The following is a 22312-nucleotide window of genomic DNA, read 5'->3' as shown; positions in this document are numbered from 1 at the left end:
TAATCATGAAATGTTCTAGAATTCGGAGTTCGAGGCTTTTATAACTAGCAATTGCGTAGTGTAGAATTCTTAATCTTAATTGCATTATATGGGTTGGCACAGCAGGCATTCTTATCATGCTGCATAAAGATTTGACATGAGTTTGATGAGAGAATCGGCTGTGTGCCTTACGTCAACCTTCCTTAGGTTATATCTCCAATAGTATATTCATTGCACCGTAACATAAGCAGAGGCTTTCTGTTTCTTCTTTCCATATTTCTTTCACTTCATCCTTTTTTAGTTCTAGTATTTGTATTTTATTATGATAAACATATACACTAAAGTTTAAATTTTCAAATACCAAACAGCTTAAAATAAGACATTTTATGCGTTTTTATGCATAATGAAGAATATGATGAATAATATCATACATATATACGTGCTATCTGAGGTTAAATTCTTCACTGATTGTACTTATTATAATTGATATTGGCTTATAGAGCTGAAAATAAGCGATGCTACTAATTATATGTATTGAGAGGACATTCTCTATACCTGTTTTGCAAAATGAATGCTTGCCATGTCGCTGTCAGTAGAGATAGATTACATTTAAAATAGTTTCGTCGATCGCGTATTAATGGCTATATTTTTTATGAGGCAATAAAAACGAGCCGTTACAACGCGAGTTACCTAATACGTAATTAAAATTTACAAATCACAGTCACTTATAATAATTCGACTAATGGACGATAAGTATCGATAAAAGTATCGATAAAATCAAACATTAATTTCTCCTCACTAAAAGGAACGTCTTGGATCGTATCTGAGGGAGCTCTATAAGTTTGTCCGTACAAACAACAAATAAACTCGCGTCGGATGGTGCCTGTTGTTTGATGTGAGCGAAAACTATAGTAGTGGTTTATTAGTTTTAGATATACTGAAATCATAAGATAGACACGTTTTGTGTGTTCTAGTGGAAAATTGAATGAAGAATAGAATGAATAATAAACATTTATTCCAAACATAAATTGGGTATAAAAATATTAAAAAATAACGGGGCTTGGAGACGGTTACCGGCTCAGCAATGCCTAACAGTAACGAAACAATCGGTACTGCGGCGCTGATCTTCCATCAGCACCTGCAGAGTGACGCGCACACCAACATCAGACCGACCAATCGTTATGTACTTGATCGACGTCGCCCAAAACACGTCATTACGGATCCTCCCGATCCATTAACGGTGCTTTTAGGTACCACAAAGACCGGTCACTGTCCCCGTCGAGCCCGTTGCTTGCGTGACGAAGGACTCGACAAGTGAATTAACCCAATCCGGTGGTATATTCTGCGAAGCACTGCTCTTGCTAGGGTCAGTGTTAGCATCACTCCAGTTTGAGCCCCGTGAGCTCACCTACTAGTTAAGGTTACGCTAAATTAGCCACTCAAAGCTATCAGCTTAAGTAGGATAAAAAAAATATGTACTTGAGTTTGAGCTTAGCAAATTATTACTTTCCTTTTTTTTTATTGGAACATGTTAGAACATGTTATGGTTAGGATTCGAACTTCTTTGATTAAGAAAAATATAAATGTCACTAATTGTTTCAAACTTTCACGACTACATTATACGCATTATTTAGCGGATTCTAACCACGATTTTCCCATTCCACAAGTACCCTATTTATCGGCGTTGCTGCAATCGCCATGAACACGGTTAGACTCCGTAATGGCTGGCGATTCCGTTAAATAATGGTGGTGTGCATTATGAAAATGACTTCAAAATCAATCTGGTAATGTAAGCGCTCACAGATAAGGTACCAGCTCAGTTCTGCCGCGAAGCATTCGTAGGTTACAGCTTGAAAGCTAAAGCAGCGATTATTGTGACGTAGTAAGTAAGCTCTTATATAAACATGTATCGTTTTATTAGGAGAGCAGTAATAAATCATACTTAGAAGTGAGCAGTCGTTTGAATACCTTAGTCCTGTCCTTACATGGCGACCCTGCCAACATACCATGTTGGCAGAGTACCATGCACTTGAAACTTCCGCGCGACATTCACATTCTGATGTTTTTCCCAACCTTTCCGCGGGTACCCTATGAGGATATTCCAGCTACGCTGTGACGGGTAGGTGAGCTCACGGGCTCAACCTCTCAGGTTTTGCTAACACTAGCCCTAGCAAAAGCAGTGCTTCGCAGAATCTACCACCGGATAGGAATCGCGACCCACTGAGAAGTTGGGACGAGAATTGTGATATCTACGAACTCACCGACCACTAACGCCTATGCAATGAAAAATAAAGCAAAACATACGATTATGATTTGCGGTAGGCAGCGGCTTGGCTCTGTGCCTGCCATTGCTGAAGTCCATGGGCGACGGTAACCACTCTTTTGTAACACTCACCTGGTGTTAAATGGTTACATCTACGACGTAAATGCGCCACCCACCTTTAGATATAAGTTCTAAGGTCTCAAGTATAGTTACAACGGCTGCCGCACCCTTCAAACCGAAGCGCATTACTGCTTCACGGCAGAAATAGTCAGTGGTGGTACCTACCCGCGCGGACTCACAAGAGGTCCTACCACCAGTAATAGTAAAACCACCACTCACCATCAGGTTGGCCGTAAGCTCGACTGCCTACAAGAGCAACAAAAAAAAAAAAAAAAAATTACAGCAGATTCTGAGGTAAAAGCCAAAACGGCTCTAGACAACAAAGAAACTCACAACGATAACAGTACGAATAGCTGTAAGTTAAAGTACTTCAAAGCCCACCAACCAAGATTGATGCGGTAGATAAGCGGAGACGTGATTGAATCCGATTCACGTGTCGACAACGAAACGACCGAAGAATTTGGGCGACAGATTGTCCCAGCGAAATTCAATCTGCGACTGAATGTGCCTACATTTCATATCGCGTACAACGATCTCTGTGTGCGCTAGGGTTTAATTTAAACACGTCTAATATACGCAGCTTTGTGTTTGCTTAGGTATGCTTGTAGATGTAATTTGTTCGATGTGTTTGTTTTAAATGAGTAAATAGCTCATGTGGTATTTGAATTTGAAATTCTTTGATTGTCTTTTAAGAAAAAGCTAGTAATTTTTTTATTAAATAATTAGCTTTGATGATAACAGTAGAATGAGCCGGAATATAGTAACATATATTTTAGAATAAAGTAAAATATACTTTGGTAGTATAGTACTTATAATATCAAACCTTCCAAAATCTAACCACAGTTAAAGTGTTTAAATCCATCAAGTTATAAAATATTCCAATCTAGCTGACCTGGCAGACTTCGTAGTGCCTCAATCGATAAATAAAAGGCCTAAACTTTTGGGGACACATTAAGGGAGAAACAAAATTGTTATTTTTATTTAATTACGTGCATTTTCATATTTATCTACCTTTTAAACCTTTTCTGGACTTCCACAAATAATTCAAGACCAAAATTAGCCAAATCGGTCCAGCCGTTCTCGAGTTTTAGCGAGACTAACGAACAGCAATTCATTTTTATATATATAGATAAGCAGTGAAACAGACAAAAGCAGGCATACCTCCTCCTAAAGCAGCTAGGTAAATTTAATATTTATAAATATAATATGAAATACTCATCAAGAGGGCTTACTAAAATTTCTAGATAGTTGTACTAAAGACTAGTTATTTATTGTGTTTCCCTTTAGTTGATTTGCAATCCGTTCACATTACACTTTATTGATGAGTTCAGTGCACTAGACTTGCATTACTGGTTCATTGATCAAACGTCCAAATCGTAAATTGAATGAATATATCAAACCCAACTTTACAAGTAATCTTCAAAAACAAAACTATTTTATTTTAAATCAACGAACATTAACATTACTTTCAAATTTACGTATGTATGTATGTATGTTAAATAATCAAAAACCTTTATGAAACAAAATTCAAATTAGCTTATTACATAAAATAGGATCATGTGTGTAGCACGTTAAGTACTATTTAAGCATGACCGAAATAATAAATGATGTTTACAAATTTAATATCGATCGATGGGTCGTAACGATATCTGTATTTGCCGAAAGCGAATGCTTGTAAATTAAATAGAAAATGTATTTCATCCAATCATATAGTTGTCTATAATGTTGGATCTCTAAACAGAATTCCAGCAAATATTAAAAATTCACGTACAAAGAGCATGAACTGCGAATGTGGTTTTGAACAACAATGCTTGTTTAGCTGAATTGACAACGAAGTATTTGAATTCGCAGAAAAGGACTTATTCGGTATAATGTTATAAGCATTTTTTTGGCTTTTTTGTGTGCATTCAAACGGATGTGCCAAGGCACATCCAAAAAAGAATAAAATACGACATTATTGTCTGCAAAAATCTCTTTTACATGAATTCGTTTCTAGTTTGACTTTCCACATTATTTCGACTTCAATGATTTTAAAATCAATTGTCGTATAAATAACAAAATAAGTTAATAATTCGTTTTCAATACCCTTGTAGTAGGAGTTTGACCTTTTTAATTTTTAATGTCATTATGAAAGTGCAGCAAAACGAAATAAAATGTGATATTTTTATTCTTTTGATATTTGAAGATCAAAATTTTAGTGTAATACCAGATGCTTATAATAATAAAATGCAAATCATAGAACCAAGAACGGATGAAACCACCAAAAAAAAAACAGAAAAAGTTCCTCCCTATAGCAATGACCATAATAATATAATAATATAAATGCCACGATAACTTCTTCTTCTCAGTCATACACTCCTGGCGGAGTGGTCGTGGTTATGTATGTATTATGGTTATATATGTCTTATTGTTTGGTTGCGGCTTTTGAGAGACTTCTCCGTCTCCGCGATAACACTATATGGCAAACCCATGGCCATAGAAGTCATGGCAGGCCCAATCTCAGATGATTAGATGGCCTAAAGCAGGACCTTGTATAAAATAGAGTCAAAAACTGAAAGAAGAAAGTTATGAATAGAAGAGTCTAAAGAGACATACTGAACCAGGCTAAGACGATATGGCAATGGATACACTACTGGAGATATAAGAAGAAGGGTTGACTTTAGACAGGCGGCCGGTCGTAAAGCTCATACCAAGTCTATATGCACCATGCAATTCTACATGATGTGGGATAAAGACAAGAAGAAACAGATATGATATTTTGACTTGTGTGTTGTGGATTTTTTTTCTACGTAATTTTTCCGTGAAGCTCATGGCTTGAACACAACTTTAAGGATCAAATGAAAATATAATAATGTCGTTACTTTAATCTAATATCCTGAAGGCCTTTTTAGTTCCTCCTCCTTCTCATATTACTCCTCTTAATAAATATACCTCAGATAGGTGACTGAACTCACTGTCCACCCAATGAATAATAAAATAAAGAAGTTTCGGAGCCTGTACAACCTGAATTCCGAAACTCACTATAAGAAACGAGACCTTGGGATACCAAAATAGGTAGAATGGTGGTACCTTATACGTGTGTCTCTCCATACCATCAGTACTTAAGATATGAACTAGGGAGTTAGTCTTGGCATCAGCGATAATTTAGAGTAGATTTCCTCTTACATGGATAGCATCACGTTACAGTATGGTATTAGAGAAGCTAATAAATATAAATTTCGTAACGTCTACCAAACTAATCGTCGCAATCCCGAGACTTCGAGTTCAAACTTAATTAAAGGAATTTGCGAGCACCGCCCGATCTCCGTATAAGCATAACGCGTTTTTGAGAAACGGTCGTATTGTAAGCGGTAACATGAGTTTGTAAATATATTTTTTTGTATGTTAGAAGCGATCGAAAAGATATAGGTTTGTTTATGCTGCCCATCAGATTGTGATGGTACTTTATACAAGATGCATGAGCGCATAGTTCACGAACGAGTACATGGTGACTTCTCCGATCTGGTAGTAGATACATTCGCGAAGCTGTTAGCAAGTCCCACCCCTCCTGGCTGAGTCTCTGCTCGCCCACCTGTCCTGGTGAAACTAGAAAGGTCTCCGGGCTACCAGTAATCCTTCAATCATAGAAAAGGTGACTTCTCTCATTAATGGATATCAAGCCAAGCAGCTGCCTACAGTTATCGATAGTTAAGATTATTCGTCAATTGCTACTGGCATAAAAACTACAATCGACCATTTTATTCATTCAAACTGAATACTATTATTATTATTTTATTATTATTTATTATTATTATTTGGTATTAGACTTCGTAATACTAGTGTAATTAAGTACCAGTGTGAGATTAGTAGGTATGTTATTATGAAAACTAAATAAGTTCTCAATTACTAAAGTACAATTTTTTTTGTTTTTTAATTTAATAGAAATACAACAAAGGAGACTGAAACGATTACATACATTTTTGGGCCCGAATGTAACGTGATGAAACTAATATGAATTAATAGATTCAGATTTATCAGTACCTTGCTGAAAATTATAAAAGTTTTCTCAATCTGAGAGCCGAGTTAATAAAGATTTAGTAAAAGTTAGGTTATGTTACAATCTCTTTAAAAGAGCTGAATAATAACTTATTTAAGCATAAGTAAATGTTTATTATATCCATTGGATACTCTTTTATATGTCATATTATGAATGAATATCAATGATATATGGAATATGGAATTGCTATCCCACAATTCACACAGCGATCCATAATTTCAACAGTATCCAATGCAACAATTTCAAGTCAAACGTGTGAGCGATCTTCAGTGTCCAGTGCAGAAGCAATTGTCGTACAAGGCTGGCAGAGTTGGAATCCGTAATAATAAAGCAGTGATCGTTGAAAATATAAAAACAGCCTGATAGATACACACTCAAAATGCGTCGAAGATACAAAACGAGTAGAGCAGAAAAAACCAACAAGCGCCAAAAAATAATTATATAATCTATGAACAAACGTCATGTCAGCTTACTGTCAAAGCTGTCATCAAAAATACAATCGATTTTAATCGATTTGAAATCGATAATCATATTACTTTGTTAGGTAATAATAGACTTTTTCTTCATTTATGTATATAATCGCAATTAAATCCGGCGCATACCGCACTTGTATACAACAAGTATAAATCGCTCATTACTTTGCATTAATTACCTAGCGCAATGTTTTTCTTTTTATAATCCTGTAATCGATTAATTAAATCGATCACACCGTTATACCGTCAAAAACTAACTTTCTCATTTTTCTCCGGTCCCAGAAAGAGGATTGAGGTGATTCTTTATATTCTTATATAAAAAAATATGACAAATTTTTTAGACTACATTCCAAGTTATTACATTTTTGGCCCACGATTTTCCGTCTCCTTTAAATATATAATAGATTTTGACACTTTTTTTCCCTACCTGTGCTGAGAGCCTTGAGAGGCTAGATCAGCGTTACCCTTTTTTTTTTTTTTTTTTTTTTTTTTTCGGGTAGAGGGCCGAACCTCCTACGAGGTCCCCGCGCAAAAGGGGCGCGCGGGGTATGTGAGACTCAACGATCTGCATGGTGTTGTGAGCAGACCGCGGGCCCAAGGATTTTAGAGCCCAGAGATCAGCGTTACCCTAGCGTGTAGGTGAGCTCTCGGAGCTCAAACCGTAGATGATGCTAACACTGGCCCTAACAAGAGCAGTTCTACGCAGAATCTACCACCGGATCGGAAACGCAACCCACTGAGAAGATCCGGCGAGAAACTCAGTGGGCTATTTTGACACATGCTGCTACTTAGTAGTGACCCGAGTGGAATTTCCCGCACGCTTCTTTCTGCTACCCACTGAGTCTTACAGTGCATCGTTACACCTAGGGTAAGGTTAGAAACCGAGGCATTTTTCCACTTTGATCGTGATTTAATAGTAAAACGTTGAAGGATACAAATAGCGTTATTTATCATTTGAACGTAACATTTTCAAGGACGTACATATACTTACGTAGTATATTCCCGCCGTTCTTGTATGAGACCACGTCTCAGAGCTAGCGTCCGAATCGGGCGTTCGGAATGATCGTTTACGTAACACGCACTAATTGCGCGCTTTCACCGGCGGATCTCTTCTTGCGACAGGTTCCAGGCACATTATTTTTTACCCGACGACTTCGAAGCTGATGCAACCCGAGAATTCGTCCGTGAGAACCGCGAGCAATGAATCATGACGTGTCGTTTAATTAGAATTCCGTTTACGCCATTCATTTAGAAGTGAGATGATTTATGAGCTCTCTTCTCGTGTTACAGTCGGCGCGGTTCCTACTTGAGAAGATGTTTGGTGATGATTAATTATATTACAGCGGCAGCCAATACAAAATTGTTAATATTTGTATAGGATTAGTAATAATGGAACGTATGAGAAGAGTGTGGAATGGAGCGTTAAGATGTGAGTGAGAGAAAAGAGTAAGGGAAAAAATAATGACAGAGAAAATCAAGATGGCGAAGACGATTCAATGAGCAAGGAGTAAAAAAAAACACGTGTGGCACACGGGGACTGCCGCGGTAAAGCTATTGCGTAGCATCTTTTATGAACTTATTATAATTAGACTATAATAATTTCATAATAGAATAATAATAAAATAAGACCTCGCTCTATTTACAAATACATATTAACAAAAGCAAAACATTAACTGTCCCCTTCACACTCATAAGCTAGACCGCGCGAGAGAGGGCAGACTTTTCATGATGCGCATGCAGTGCGACGTCACGCCACGCGCTTATTCACAAACACTACACAAGCGCAACGTGTGAATGTGTTGAACGCGAGCTAAAGGCGGAGTGGGGGGGTGTTAGGTTTTATTTTCGTTACGGAATTTCATGATTCGGTCGCCGCGCTCAAAGCCCGCGATAAAAACTATGGAATAGCTTAAAAGTGTCAGCTATTTTTTAATTGTAATTACAGAGAAGATTTTGGAAGAGAACAATAATAGTACAACAGTGAAATGCAAGTCAAACAGTATTGGCACTATATACCGTTGTTACTGTCATTTGAAAGAAAGTTTGAACATAGTGTCATAGACTTATAACAGACTAGAGGTCCCGCAGTAGTCGAAATTCGACTATAATTAATTGGAATTGTAAGTTTGTCTACTATTATGATTGTATTTTATACTTCTATAATCACAAATTTCGCCAAGACTACACTATAAAAAATATTAATAAAGACAAACAATATTTAATCTATTCTCAATTTGACCACAGACGTCAAGAACAAAAGTTTGACAATAAATAGTATGCATGGGTGTGTGCGTCAAATACATGGTATGTAGTGTGTGTAATATTTTCTTTATTGATTTAATGCATTATTTTAAAAAATATTAGCATTGTGCACTTCTTCTCTATATTCTCTATAAGTGTGGAAAAATTCATACTCCTCCGTTCGCGCAATTTTCGTAAAAAGGGATACAAAGTTTTTGCTTCACGTATTAATATATAAATGTACGTTACTTACGTTTCATCTAATAAGTGTTTCACATTTAGTGTTAGTAAAAGCAAAACGGATGGTCAGGTTACATTAGTCCAACGAGTTTTCAGTAATAATTATCTTTTAAGGTACACTGTATACATGAAGGGTTTATTAACTCATAAGGTCATTTCTTTCCATCAGACCAGAATATATAGTATGTGGATAACAAAACAAAATTAAAATAAAGAACCAAGATTGGTGATAGAAGTCCGTAGAGGCGAGTAAGTTGGTTTTTGCGATTTATTCTAATATACGTTTATTTGTATTTCAGATCAAAGAACATATATATACAATGTTTGGACGACGTTGGACGAGTGTTCTCGGTAAGTTTATAGATTGAAATACTACCATCGTTGACTAAGGATGCACTGCAGCAGCTCGGTCTGAGAATTAACTTAAAATAACAATCAATGAACTTCGAATTCCAAGATTTTGTTGAATCAATCGCAATCATTGAACCTTTCCCTAAATACGATTAATAAAGACAAAATATAACATACGAATCCATTAATTTCGCCACAAAAAAAAAATTAAATGCATATAATATCTGGTCTATTAGAAATACTATTTTCAAATAGGTGACGGAATTTTTAACAATAAAACTATTATTACACTAAAGTCCAAGATTTTACACGCCATAGCGTATAACTGATGACGGTGTCAGGGAGGGAAACTTAGACTCTCACCGAAGGCTTGGTCCGTATGCTTAAATACGTATTGTGAAACTGGCTATACTGTGTCTTTGATGCACAAAAACAGAAATTACTAGCTCTCAACGCCCGCGGCCCGCAACGTATGTCGCAGAATCAGTAGTCGGTATAAGAAATGTGTTCTGGAAGTCACACAACGAACTAAAAAGCGCAGTGGTGTTGAGCCCGTTGGTCTGATAAACTGAAGCAACTAGCATGTAGATCAGATGCTGAAGATAAAGGGCATTAAAGGTTATTACGAAAGAGAAGTACATCTAAAAGGGAAAAACATAGATCGATGATGATAATTCTTTCATTTAATGCAATTAAATTTGGTTCCGACACTAATCGATAATCTTGGAAAAAGGTTAAACAATAAAAAAATGGGAAACATTTATTAGCTATTGAAGCTTCAAGTGACAGAACACATCCATATCTGCGATTTTCCACCACATACCAAACCATAAGATTGTCAATCAAATAACTCGAATTTCACTTTCAGATAAATTCATTAATTACGTAGTTTAATAGAAACTTCAGTAGTTACGAATTCATTGTAATGATTTATTTGTATCGTATCAATATTTTTTGAATACCTAGTAAAATAAAGGCTAAATCGATTTTCATAAAATTTCATAATATATCGATTTAACAACATCAACATCTCATAGTACGGCCGAAGAGCCGCTTTCGCATTTATAACATCGTTGCGAACGATCACGTCTGCATTCTCGCTCACGACTCGGTCGTGCGCGGACGTGCTTTCCGATCCGTGGCCCGCTTGCGAGCCGCGTCTCTGAACTCACAGTTGTGCTCGACAGTGTAGTGACCGTGAATACATCGTGCGTACAATTCGGTAGTGCGGACGTGCCGATCCGTTGGTCGCTTGCGATCTGCGTATCGAGGTCCATTTTTGTGCGCTAAAGTTTTGTAACCGCGAACCCACCCTTACCAACTGCCTTTTTCAAGGCAACCAATCGCTACGTTCAGCTTCCTGTGGCACTCACAGGCTAGCGATTTCCTAACCCTTCCCAAAAACAACAGTCTTTTTCAAGACTAGACCCCCGCTCGCGATTCTGCCTGCTGTAGCACTATACAGCCCGAGCGGGTTCCTTTCCTTTTCCCCGCCGATTGCCGTTTTCACGGCATAGGCATTCCCCCCCCCTGCTCCTTGCTGTCCTGCAGCACAGGGGGGTTACAAATCCTATCCGGGGCCTCGCCTTTCGGCGAGTTCAACAAAAGTCCCGGGGCCGCCCCCCCCGGGCAAGAAGACCGAAGCATGGAAGAACTCAGTGAGAGTGTTATTAGTGACAGTGATTTTGTCGGGTTCCTCCGGGAAAGGTACCCGACAATTAGGGCCGAGTATGTTAGGTATAGGGCCTCTCGTGGCAATCCCTCTCCCCCCGCGTCCGTCGCCGCGTTTCTCAACCGTGCCTCGGAGGCACGCCGCGCGCCCCCCGCCGCCGCGTCAAGTTCGAGCGCACGTTCCCACGATGCGGCTCACGTAGCGCCTAACGCTACCCCCACCCCCGCGCCCGCGTCGAATACGTCATCTCGCGCTTCGTCCGTCGCGACCTCGATTGTTTCGAGTTCAGGCTCCGATACCGAATCGGAGATGGATTTCGAATCCGCGTCAAGCCCTCAGCCTGGAACTTCGGATGGGTTCCAAACCGTAACGCGCGGTAAAAAGCGTACTCGCGCCGTGGAGTCCCGGAGCTCCACGACGAAGCAGACAAAATCCGCGACCGCCTCCCGCCCGCAGGTAGTCGTGACACCGGAGTCGGACTCCGCTCGCCGCGTAACCCCGCCGCCGCGTCCCAAGCCCGCGCCCGCTCCTAAAGCAGCTGCCCCGCCCCCGCTGATTCTCCAGGAAAAAACTGCGTGGAACCGCGTTTCCCAGGCCCTTCAGGCAAATAAAATTAATTATACCCATGCGCGTAACGTCGCGCATGGGATTCAGATAAAGGTCGCAACGCCGGGCGACCATAGGGCCCTCTCAGCATACCTCCGAAAGGAGAACATAGGTTTCCACACCTATGCTCTTCAGGAGGACCGCGAGCTCCGCGTAGTGATACGCGGAGTCCCTAAAGAACTCGACATCGACTACATAAAGGAAGATCTGACCGCTCAGGCCCTCCCGATAGTTAGTGTGCACCGGATGCACAGCGGGCGGGGCAAACAGCCCTATAATATGATACTCGTGGCGTTAGAACCCACCCCGGAGGCCAAAAAGAAGATCGCATGTCTCACGACAATTTGCGGCCTATCCGGGATCTCAATCGAAGCCCCCCACAAGCGTGGCACTCCCGGGCAGTGCTACAGATGTCAGCTTTACGGCCACTCGGCTCGTAATTGCCACGCGCGCCCCCGCTGCGTAAAGTGCCTCGGCGACCACGCCACACTAGATTGCTCGCGTGTTAGGGAAACCGCGACCGAACCCCCAAGCTGTGTCCTATGCCTTAAGCAAGGGCACCCCGCGAACTACCGTGGATGTCCTAGGGCTCCGCGCAAGCGTTCAACCCTCCCAGCTCCGCGAACCGTCGGCCCAAAGACTTCGGCACCCTCAGTGCCGAAACCTGCCTTCGTGCCGGCTGCAGTTCCCACGGTTTCAGCGTGGAAAAAGCCGCTGCCGTATACGAAGGCGGGAACGCAAACCGCACCCCCGCCCCCGCTCGCGACACGCCCCGCGCCTCAGCCCCTGCTCGCACCTCGCCCCGCGCCCGCGTTCCGTCCCCCGCAACCCTCTGCCGCCAACGACTTCGCGCTCGTGCGCGACTTCGTCACCGCGGTGAACTTCGACCGTCTGCGATCGTTCGCTGACGCTATCCGTAGGTCGACAACCCCCGAACAGCGGCTCGCGGCCGCGTTCGATCACATGGACGTTTACGAGTCCGTGTCGCGTACGTTATAAAATCTTTACCGGTAATCAATGGCGCAAAAAGGTAGAGAAAAACCGTATTCCCTTACGTTAGCATTCTACAATGCTAACGGACTCGCGCGGCAACGCGATCAAATTTTCGAATTCCTCCGCGACAATCTTGTAGATATTCTATTAGTGCAGGAAACCTGTCTGAAGCCCTCGCGTCGTGACCCGAAAGTCGCGAATTACGTCATGGTTAGGAATGACAGACTCACCGCCTCCAAAGGCGGGACTGCCATTTACTATAGGCGGGCCCTGCACGTTGTCCCTCTCGATACTCCCTCGCTCTCACATATCGAGGCGTCAGTGTGCCGTATCTCGCTGACGGGACACCAGCCGATCGTCATCGCATCCGTTTATCTCCCCCCGGACAAGCCCCTCCTGAGCAGTGACATCGAGTCACTGCTCGGCATGGGAGACTCTGTCATCCTGGCAGGCGATTTAAATTGCCACCACACTAGGTGGAACTGCCATCGTACAAACGTTAACGGTAGGCGTCTCGACGCGTTTATAGACGACCTCACCTTCGAAATAGTCGGTCCCCCAACTCCAACATGTTATCCGTATAACATCGCGCTCCGTCCGAGCACTATAGACCTGGCATTGCTTAGGAACGTAACTCTGCGCTTGCGTTCCATCGAAGCAATGTCAGAGCTCGACTCAGACCACCGACCTGTCGTTATGCAGCTCGGTCGCCCTCACAACCCAGTCACTGTTACGAGGACCATGGTGGATTGGAATAAGCTGGGCACGTGCCTAGCCGACGCCGCTCCGCCAATCCTCCCTTACGGCCCGGATTCGAATCCATCCCCCGAGGACACCGTCGAATCCATAAACATCATTACCGATCACATCTCTTCCGCGATCATTAGATCTTCTAAAGAAGTCGATGTGGAGGACAGCTTCCACCGCATCAGACTGTCCCCCGATCTTAGGAATCTCTTAAGAGTTAGGAACGCGGCAATCCGGGCCTACGATCGTCTTCCCACGCATTCAAACCGGATTCAGATGCGTCGTCTACAACGCGAAGTCCACTCCCGCTTAAGCGACGCGCGTAACGATAATTGGCATAGTTATTTAGAACAACTCGCGCCCTCCCACCAAGCATACTGGCGACTAGCTAGGACTCTCAAATCCGAAACTACCGCTACTATGCCTCCCCTCTTACGCCCTTCAGGCCAACCACCGGCATTCGACGACGATGACAAGGCTGAGCTGCTGGCCGATGCACTGCAAGAGCAGTGCACCACCAGCACTCAACACGCGGACCCCGAACACACCGAGTTAGTCGACAGGGAGGTCGAGCGCAGAGCCTCCCTGCCGCCCTCGGACGCGTTACCCCCCATTACCACGGACGAAGTTAGAGACGCGATCCGCAACCTCCAACCTAGGAAGGCACCAGGCTCCGACGGCATCCACAACCGCGCGCTAAAATTTTTGCCAGTCCAACTGATAGCAATGTTGGCTACAATTTTAAATGCCGCTATGACGCACTGCATCTTTCCCGCGGTGTGGAAAGAAGCGGACGTTATCGGTATACATAAGCCGGGCAAACCGACAAACGAAACTTCTAGTTACCGTCCGATTAGTCTCCTCTCGACGATAGGAAAAATCTACGAACGGCTCCTTAGGAAACGCCTCTGGGATTTTGTTACCGCGAACAAAATTCTCATAGACGAACAATTCGGATTCCGCTCTAAACACTCGTGCGTACAACAAGTGCACCGCCTCACGGAGCACATTCTGATAGGACTAAATAGGCGTAAACAAATCCCGACCGGCGCCCTCTTCTTCGACATCGCGAAGGCGTTCGACAAAGTCTGGCACAACGGTTTAATTTATAAACTGTACAACATGGGAGTGCCAGACAGACTCGTGCTCATCATACGAGACTTCTTGTCGAACCGCTCGTTTCGATATCGAGTAGAGGGAACTCGTTCTCGTCCCCGTCAACTGACCGCCGGAGTCCCGCAAGGCTCCGCGCTCTCCCCGTTATTATTTAGTTTGTATATCAATGATATACCCCGGTCTCCGGAGACCCATCTAGCGCTCTTCGCCGATGACACGGCTATCTACTACTCGTGTAGGAAGATGTCGCTGCTTCATCGGCGACTCCAGATCGCAGTAGCCACCATGGGACAGTGGTTCCGGAAGTGGCGAATAGACATCAACCCCACGAAAAGCGCAGCGGTGCTCTTCAAAAGGGGTCGCCCTCCGAACATCACTTCGAGCATCCCACTCCGTAGTAGGCGCGCAAACACCTCCGCCGTTAGTCCCATCACTCTCTTTGGCCAGCCCATACCGTGGGTCTCGAAGGTCAAATATCTAGGCGTCACCCTCGACAGAGGGATGACATTCCGTCCCCATATAAAAACGGTACGCGACCGCGCCGCGTTTATTCTAGGACGACTCTATCCAATGCTTTGTTGTCGAAGCAAGCTGTCCCTCCGTAATAAGGTAACTCTCTACAAAACTTGTATACGCCCCGTCATGACGTATGCAAGCGTAGTGTTCGCTCACGCAGCCCGCACCCACTTGAAATCCCTTCAGGTTATTCAATCACGATTCTGCAGGATAGCCGTCGGAGCGCCTTGGTTCCTTAGGAATGTGGATCTCCACGACGACCTGGAGCTCGACTCTGTTAGTAAGTATCTACAGTCGGCATCGCTGCGCCATTTTGAGAAGGCGGCACGACATGAGAACCCTCTCATCGTAGCCGCTGGAAATTACATACCCGACCCAGTAGACCGAATGGTAAACCGTCGACGTCGCCCAAAGCACGTCATTACGGATCCTCCTGATCCATTAACGGTGCTTTTAGGCACCACAAGCACCGGTCACCGTCCTCGTCGAACCCGTCGCTTGCGACGAAGGGCTCGACGAGCGAACTAACCCATAGACACAGCCCACTGAGTTTCTCGCCGGATCTTCTCAGTGGGTCGCGTTTCCGATCCGGTGGTAGATTCTGCGAAGCACTGCTCTTGCTAGGGTCAGTGTTAGCAACTCTCCGGTTGAGCCCCGCGAGCTCACCTACTAACGTTAGGGTGAAGCTGAAATAGCCTCTCAAGGCTATCAGCATAGGTAGGGAAAAAAAAAAAAAAAAAAAATCACGTCTGTTAAAAGACATAAACACTTACAAACCGATATATAAATATATTCAAAATAGTATTACATAAAAACAATTTAATATTAAACTGAAGTGATAGTGCAGTTTTCATCTACCTATATATATTAATACATGAAGCAAAAACTTTGTATCCCTTTTTACGAAAATTGCGCGAACGGAGGAGTATGAAATTTTCCACGCTTACAGAGAATATAGAGAAGAAGTGCACAATGCTAATATTTTTTTTTAAATAATACATAAAAGATACATTAAATCAATAAAGAAAACATTACACACACTACCGTGTATTTGACACACACACGCATGCATACTATTTATTTATTGTCAAACTTTTATTCTTAACGCTTGTGGTCAAATTGAGATTAAATTAAATATTGTTTGTCTTCTGTATTATAGTCGAATTTCGACTACTGCGGGATCACTAGTTAAAATTAAAATAAGACTTGACCAATTACACACTAAGACTTGGACACTTAGTCTTAGTTACCAGGTCATAAAATGCCTTAACAAAAAAAAAAAGATTACGTCTGTCAAATCCTAGCAGACAAATAATTAATTTTCATTTCGCCGCACACATCGCGACAGTGTCAACGCACTTCGAGCAAGTTTCGCAACTTTCTAACGACAAACCGACAGCTTCATGATTCAGTAACTCTGTGTAGAATAAATACACAAGACTGCGAAAAAGTTAGATGAGTTTTAAATCAAATACGTACTGGAGGTCATCGCGCCAGTATCGCGTGTAAACCTTGACGTAACTATACCTAGCTAACTCAGACTTTTGTTTCTTTGGAAAGAAAAAGTCACAATTCTCATTAAAATCCTTAAAAATATCGACAGGTGTAAGGCTATTTGGTTTAAGCGACATTTTTGCTACTTTAGACCTAGAACCTTTAGAACTTTAGAACTAGAGACCTTAGAACTTATATCTCAAGGTGGGTGGCGCATTTACGTTGTGGATGTCTATGGGCTCCAGTAACCACTTAACACAAGGTGGGCTGTGAGCTCGTCCACCCATCTAAGCAATAAAAAAAATAAAAACCCCAGTAACTGTAACATTAGCCCGCTGAGTTTCTCGCCGAATCTCCACAGCGGTTTGCGATTCCGATCCAGTAGTAGATTGAGAGAAGTACACAACACATTGAGACATGGGGTCTCATGCAGAGGTCAGGTACTCTTCAACGATTGTGGCAACCTTGAAACAAACGCGCCTGACTGCTTTGCGGCAGATATAGACAGAACGGTGATACCTACCCGTGTTGCCTTACAAAAAGCTCTACTACAAAGCCTAGTATCAATTCGGAAACCGGTCAATAGCTACAAGACAATTTTTTTCTCAGTCTGATTGTATTTTCTTTCTCCTTCTGTAGAGGAAGATACTGAAACATTTTCTCTCTGTAAATCGCAAGTTATCGATATCGCAAGACATAGATACAACAATATTATCGTCACTGTCACCAAACACCACGCTAGACATAAATTTTATCGTTACTAAACGCATTAACAACTGTGCAATTCTCGATATTTGCTTCACGACAAAAACGGGCAGTTGGTATCGATCGATACCTATGTGGCTCCAACACACGGTGAATCAAAATGAAAAACGATCTAGAACTCGCTGTCATCGCAAACCAATTAAAAAAATCAAGTAAAACAGCAAGTCATTTACCTAACAGTATATATTATGAATTATTAAACGGGCCTATCTGAGTTAAGAACTCCGCATCGAACTTATTAAGTGAAGTGTGACAATGTACTTAGCGGTAAAGTTTTCCTATCAACCCTAAGTAAGCTTACGGAACTTAGCTCGTCCTCTCGTCATCGAAGTTATCAATCTAAGGGGAAATTAAGCGACATATTAGCTTTTAGGAACTTCTGTGTAACTTTTCGATTCAATTTCGTGACGTTATAACCGAACAATGGATTTACATCATTAAAATGCTCTTAATTCTTATTTTCTATATTTACTACGAAATAATTAAAAAACACATTTCTAAGTGAAGATGTCCCGCGATCTGTTAAGTCATAATTATTGAATTATCTCTGATATCATAGTGAGATAAGGACAAGAAGAAAAATATGATGATAAAATTCGCCTTATCGTCTGCCAGCCATTGTGATCGTTGAACGGTGCGACGAAGGGCTTGACGAGTAAATTAACCCATAGACACTGCCCACTGAGTTTCTCGCCGCATCTTCTCAGTGGGTCGCGTTTCCGATCCGGTGATAGATTCTGCGAAGCACTGCTCGTGCTAAGGCCAGTGTTAGCACCACTACCGGTTTGAGCCCCGTGAGCTTACCTACTAGCTCGGTGAATCTAGAATAACCCCTCCAGGCTACTAAAATAGGTAGGAAAAAGAAGGGAGCCCATAGACAATAATCAAAATGTGAATTTTCCTCATTTTCAGACATTCTTAATTGTATTCTATAGCAGCTTTTCCGCCCTCCAAATCAAAATGCATAGCTTTTTCTCGTCAAAAATGATGAGAAATTTAATACATATCCATTCGGGCTCACAATGCGTTCTACCGTCACTACTTTCGCGAATACAGAATATTTGCGAGTTACATATATATAATGGTATTTACGGTGTTTAAATAAGAAAAGACGAAATTGCGTTTCTTCTAAACAACAAGAAACAACATTTAATGCCCTTTCTTCAATAATTCTATAACACACATTTCACAACGTCCATTAACCGAAAAATTATTTAAACAACTATCAATTGTCATATGACAGATTGACATTCAATCATTCATTACATCTCCCCCGCTGAAAAGACAATTGTAAGAGGCAGTGAATGGTTTTACAATTGTTTATCATATCAGATAGACACTGGAGACAACTTTGTTATATGGTAGAGGTTTGATTCTGCTTTTTTGTGTCCGGTGTCAACTTCATAGATCGATTCTGAAATCTTCTTTATTATTTTGTATGGCCCTGTTCTCAATTCATCCATTTTCTTCCTGTTTAGTTTATTTCCATTCTCCACATAAACACTATCTCCTTCTTCCAATTTATACCCTTCTCTGTACTGGTCAAATATATTTTTATTATAATTGTGAGATTTTATTGTGTTTTCTAAGGCTAATTTTCGATCTCTTCTCAAATCTTCTGTTGTACAACTTGTTTTCAAATGTAGTGGTAGAATACTCACATTTTCACCCTCTAGAAGGTACCTGGGAGCAAACTTTGTAACTGTGTGTTCTGTTTCATTATATTTTTCTACGCATTCTTGTGCAATTGTTGTCCAAGATGTCTTCTTATCGCTTTCGTTTATTTTACATCTTATCTTATTTGTTAGTGTTTGATTTAATCTTTCGTTAAGCCCATTCGAAAAAGGCGCATCAACAGCTGTGAACACTATTTTGATATTATTATTCTTTAGAAATTCTTTAAATTCTTTTGAATTTATGCCAGGGTATTGGTCTGATAATACCATATTAACGTCATAATTTTTTGTTACCTTTTGCATTAGCTTAATGAAATCATTGGAGCCTTGAGTTTTTGATGTACAAATATAGGCATACCGTGTGAAATGATCCACTAGAAGATGCAAATACCTTTTGGTTGATCGGGATCCTCCAAAGCCCCCAATAGTATCGATGGATACAATTTCAAACGGGTGTGTGGCTGGTCCCAAATGTGACATTAAACCATATTTCGACTTCCTCCTGGACTTGTTTTTAATGCAGGTTTCACACGCATCACACATTTTATTAATGTTTGCTGTAATATTTTTGGCTGAAAAGAATGGTGTTATTTTATTTGTCATCTGGGTTCTTCCAATGTGGCAGTATGTGTCATGGACTTTTTTTATTAGAGCTTTGCTAAGTTTTTCTGACAGTATAATCTTATTTCTTCTTTTATTTTTCTTGTAATAAACTTCATTCTCTAATATGTGTTTATTCTTTTCTTTTTGTAGGTCTGGATTTGTTAGCTGGTCATTCTTTATTTCTTGTAGGTCGATTAAATTTACGACCTTTAAAAAATCGTCGTTATTATCATTTGCTTCTAAGACTGGATTTCGGCTTAAGCAGTCCGCTTCTTGATTTGATTTTCCTGGGTTGTATTTAATTTCAAAATTATATTGTGATAGATAATATGTTAAATCACCTAGTTCCTCATCAGTTCGAGCTTTAATGTTCATATTTTCCAGGGGTTTATGATCTGTGTATACCATAAATTCTTTTCCCATAAGCCAATGTTGCCAGTATTTGACTGCTTCTTTTATCGCCAGACATTCTAAGTATATTGCCTTCTTCTTTTTCTGTGCTTCTGTTAATTTCTTCGAAAAATAAGCAACCGGTTTACTCACGCCGTTTTCATCGTCTTGTTTCAACACTGCTCCAACTCCTTTGATACTAGCATCTGTGTAAATTCTTATCGGTGAATCTGGGTCAAATATTTTTAGGATTGGTTCTGAGCAAAGCAATGCTCTAATTTTATCAAATGCTTCCTGGCATTCTGCCGTCCATACAAATTTCACATCTTTCCTTAATAAGTTATGTAATGGATCGAGGATAATTGCACTATGTGGTACAAACTTATGATGAAAATTTACTTTTCCCAAAAACTGCCGTATATTTTTCCTTGTTTCTGGAATTGGGAAGCTTTTGACAGCAGTTAAATAATCTTTCAGAGGTCTAACTGAATTGTCTTCTATTATATGACCCAAGTATTTAGCATGGTGACTTGCAAATGTACATTTTGAAAACTTCAGTCTAAACCCTTCCTTTTGTATTGCTTCCAGTAGTCTCGATATGTGTTGTATATGTTCCTCAAAAGTTTTAGAAAAAATTAAGATGTCGTCAATAAAGTTTACTGCAAAGTTAGATAGTCTGTGTTTTCTTATAATATTGCTCAATATTCTTTGGAAAATCGCTGGTGCAGTCTTTAACCCAAATGGGAGACAAGTCCATTGAAAATGTCCTTCTTGTGTCACAAAAGCAGTCTTATGTCTATCTTGAATTTTCAATGGGATCGACCAAAATGCTGAGTTTATGTCTAATGTAGAATAATACTTACAGTTTACTGTTTTGGTCATTAAGTCCTCTATAAGTGGGAAAGGTTGTGATTGTGGAACTACTATTTTGTTTAAATCTCTGAAATCTATGCATAATCTTGTTTTTTTATCATCTTCTTTCTTATATGCTAGAGTTACAGGAGCAGCAAACGGGCTGTAAGATTCCTCTATCAAATTTTTCTGTAGTAGCTTCGATATTTGACTTTCAATTTCTGTTCTGTCTTCAATTGTGCATCTGTACGGACGCTTATAGCAGTATTTATCTACCATCAAGTCTATATGGGCTTCGTAATCCTGCACAGAGCCAACATCATATTTGTCCTTAGCAAAAACAGATTTGTATTTATCTACTAACTTCTCAATTTTTGATTGCTGATATAAATCTAGATGATTTACAGACATTTGAAATTCATCAATGTTTACATGTTCATTGAAATTAATTTCACACAATTTGTTGGTATTTATAGTAGTACCCTTTTTTACTATCTCAGAGTATAGTTCCATCTCTATCTTCTCTTTCTCTTCTATTCTCTCTTTAAATGTTTGTTCTTTATTTTTGTCACCTAGTACATTAGGAATTCCGACATTTGTTACATTATTCTCATTAGAACAATGTTCATTTGAGATTATGCTTTTCTTTTTGGGATATTGTATGATGTTAAGTTCTTCATTTTGTATTAATTTGAATTTTTTTATACAATCCAAACCAATTAAGAAGTCATAGTTAAAATTTTCATTATCCACCACAAAAATATCCATATTTCTTTCAATATTGTAGATTTTTATTTTTAGCGTTACCATACCTTTCGTTTTTTTCTCACCATTAATAGTTTTTAAGTTTACAACTTGCATATCATTTGTCTTCTGTTTCTCTTGTATTTTCAATAATCTTGCATTAATTAAAGAAACATTAGATCCAGAGTCATAGATTCCAGAAACCTTCAAAGTGTCATTTATTTGTAAACTTATTTTTATTAATGGTGGTATTTCTAGTTTTTTGGGTTTTTCTCATTCAGTTCTATTTCCAATTCTGAATTATTTACTGTTTTTACCACAGCTTTTTTATTTTTTTCTTTGAACCAACAGCTGTCCTCTGGGTGGAACCGTTTCCCATTTTTCTCATTTAAACAGATTGGGCATGGTTTCTTTTCGTCAATCTTTTTCCCTTTA

General features: G+C 40.5%; 1 protein-coding gene and 1 long non-coding RNA gene across 2 annotated transcripts in view; one reads left to right on the top strand and one right to left on the bottom strand.

The window, feature by feature from the left end:
• The window catches only part of LOC101742643 (protein obstructor-E), a 61231-nt gene that overhangs the window by 13356 nt on the left and 25563 nt on the right, over window positions 1-22312 (top strand). Inside the window, exon 2 of the mRNA XM_004928583.4 lies at window positions 9652-9703. Within this exon, the coding sequence (XP_004928640.1) occupies window positions 9673-9703 (31 nt within the window). The 5' untranslated portion in view covers window positions 9652-9672. The remainder of the gene's footprint in view (window positions 1-9651; window positions 9704-22312) is intronic.
• The window catches only part of LOC134200161 (uncharacterized), a 46013-nt gene that overhangs the window by 7046 nt on the left and 16655 nt on the right, over window positions 1-22312 (bottom strand). The window lies entirely within an intron of this gene.

This window comes from Bombyx mori, chromosome 15 (assembly GCF_030269925.1).
Source record: "Bombyx mori chromosome 15, ASM3026992v2".
Taxonomy (NCBI): Eukaryota; Metazoa; Arthropoda; class Insecta; order Lepidoptera; family Bombycidae; genus Bombyx; species Bombyx mori.
This window is presented reverse-complemented; position numbering and strand designations above follow the sequence as displayed.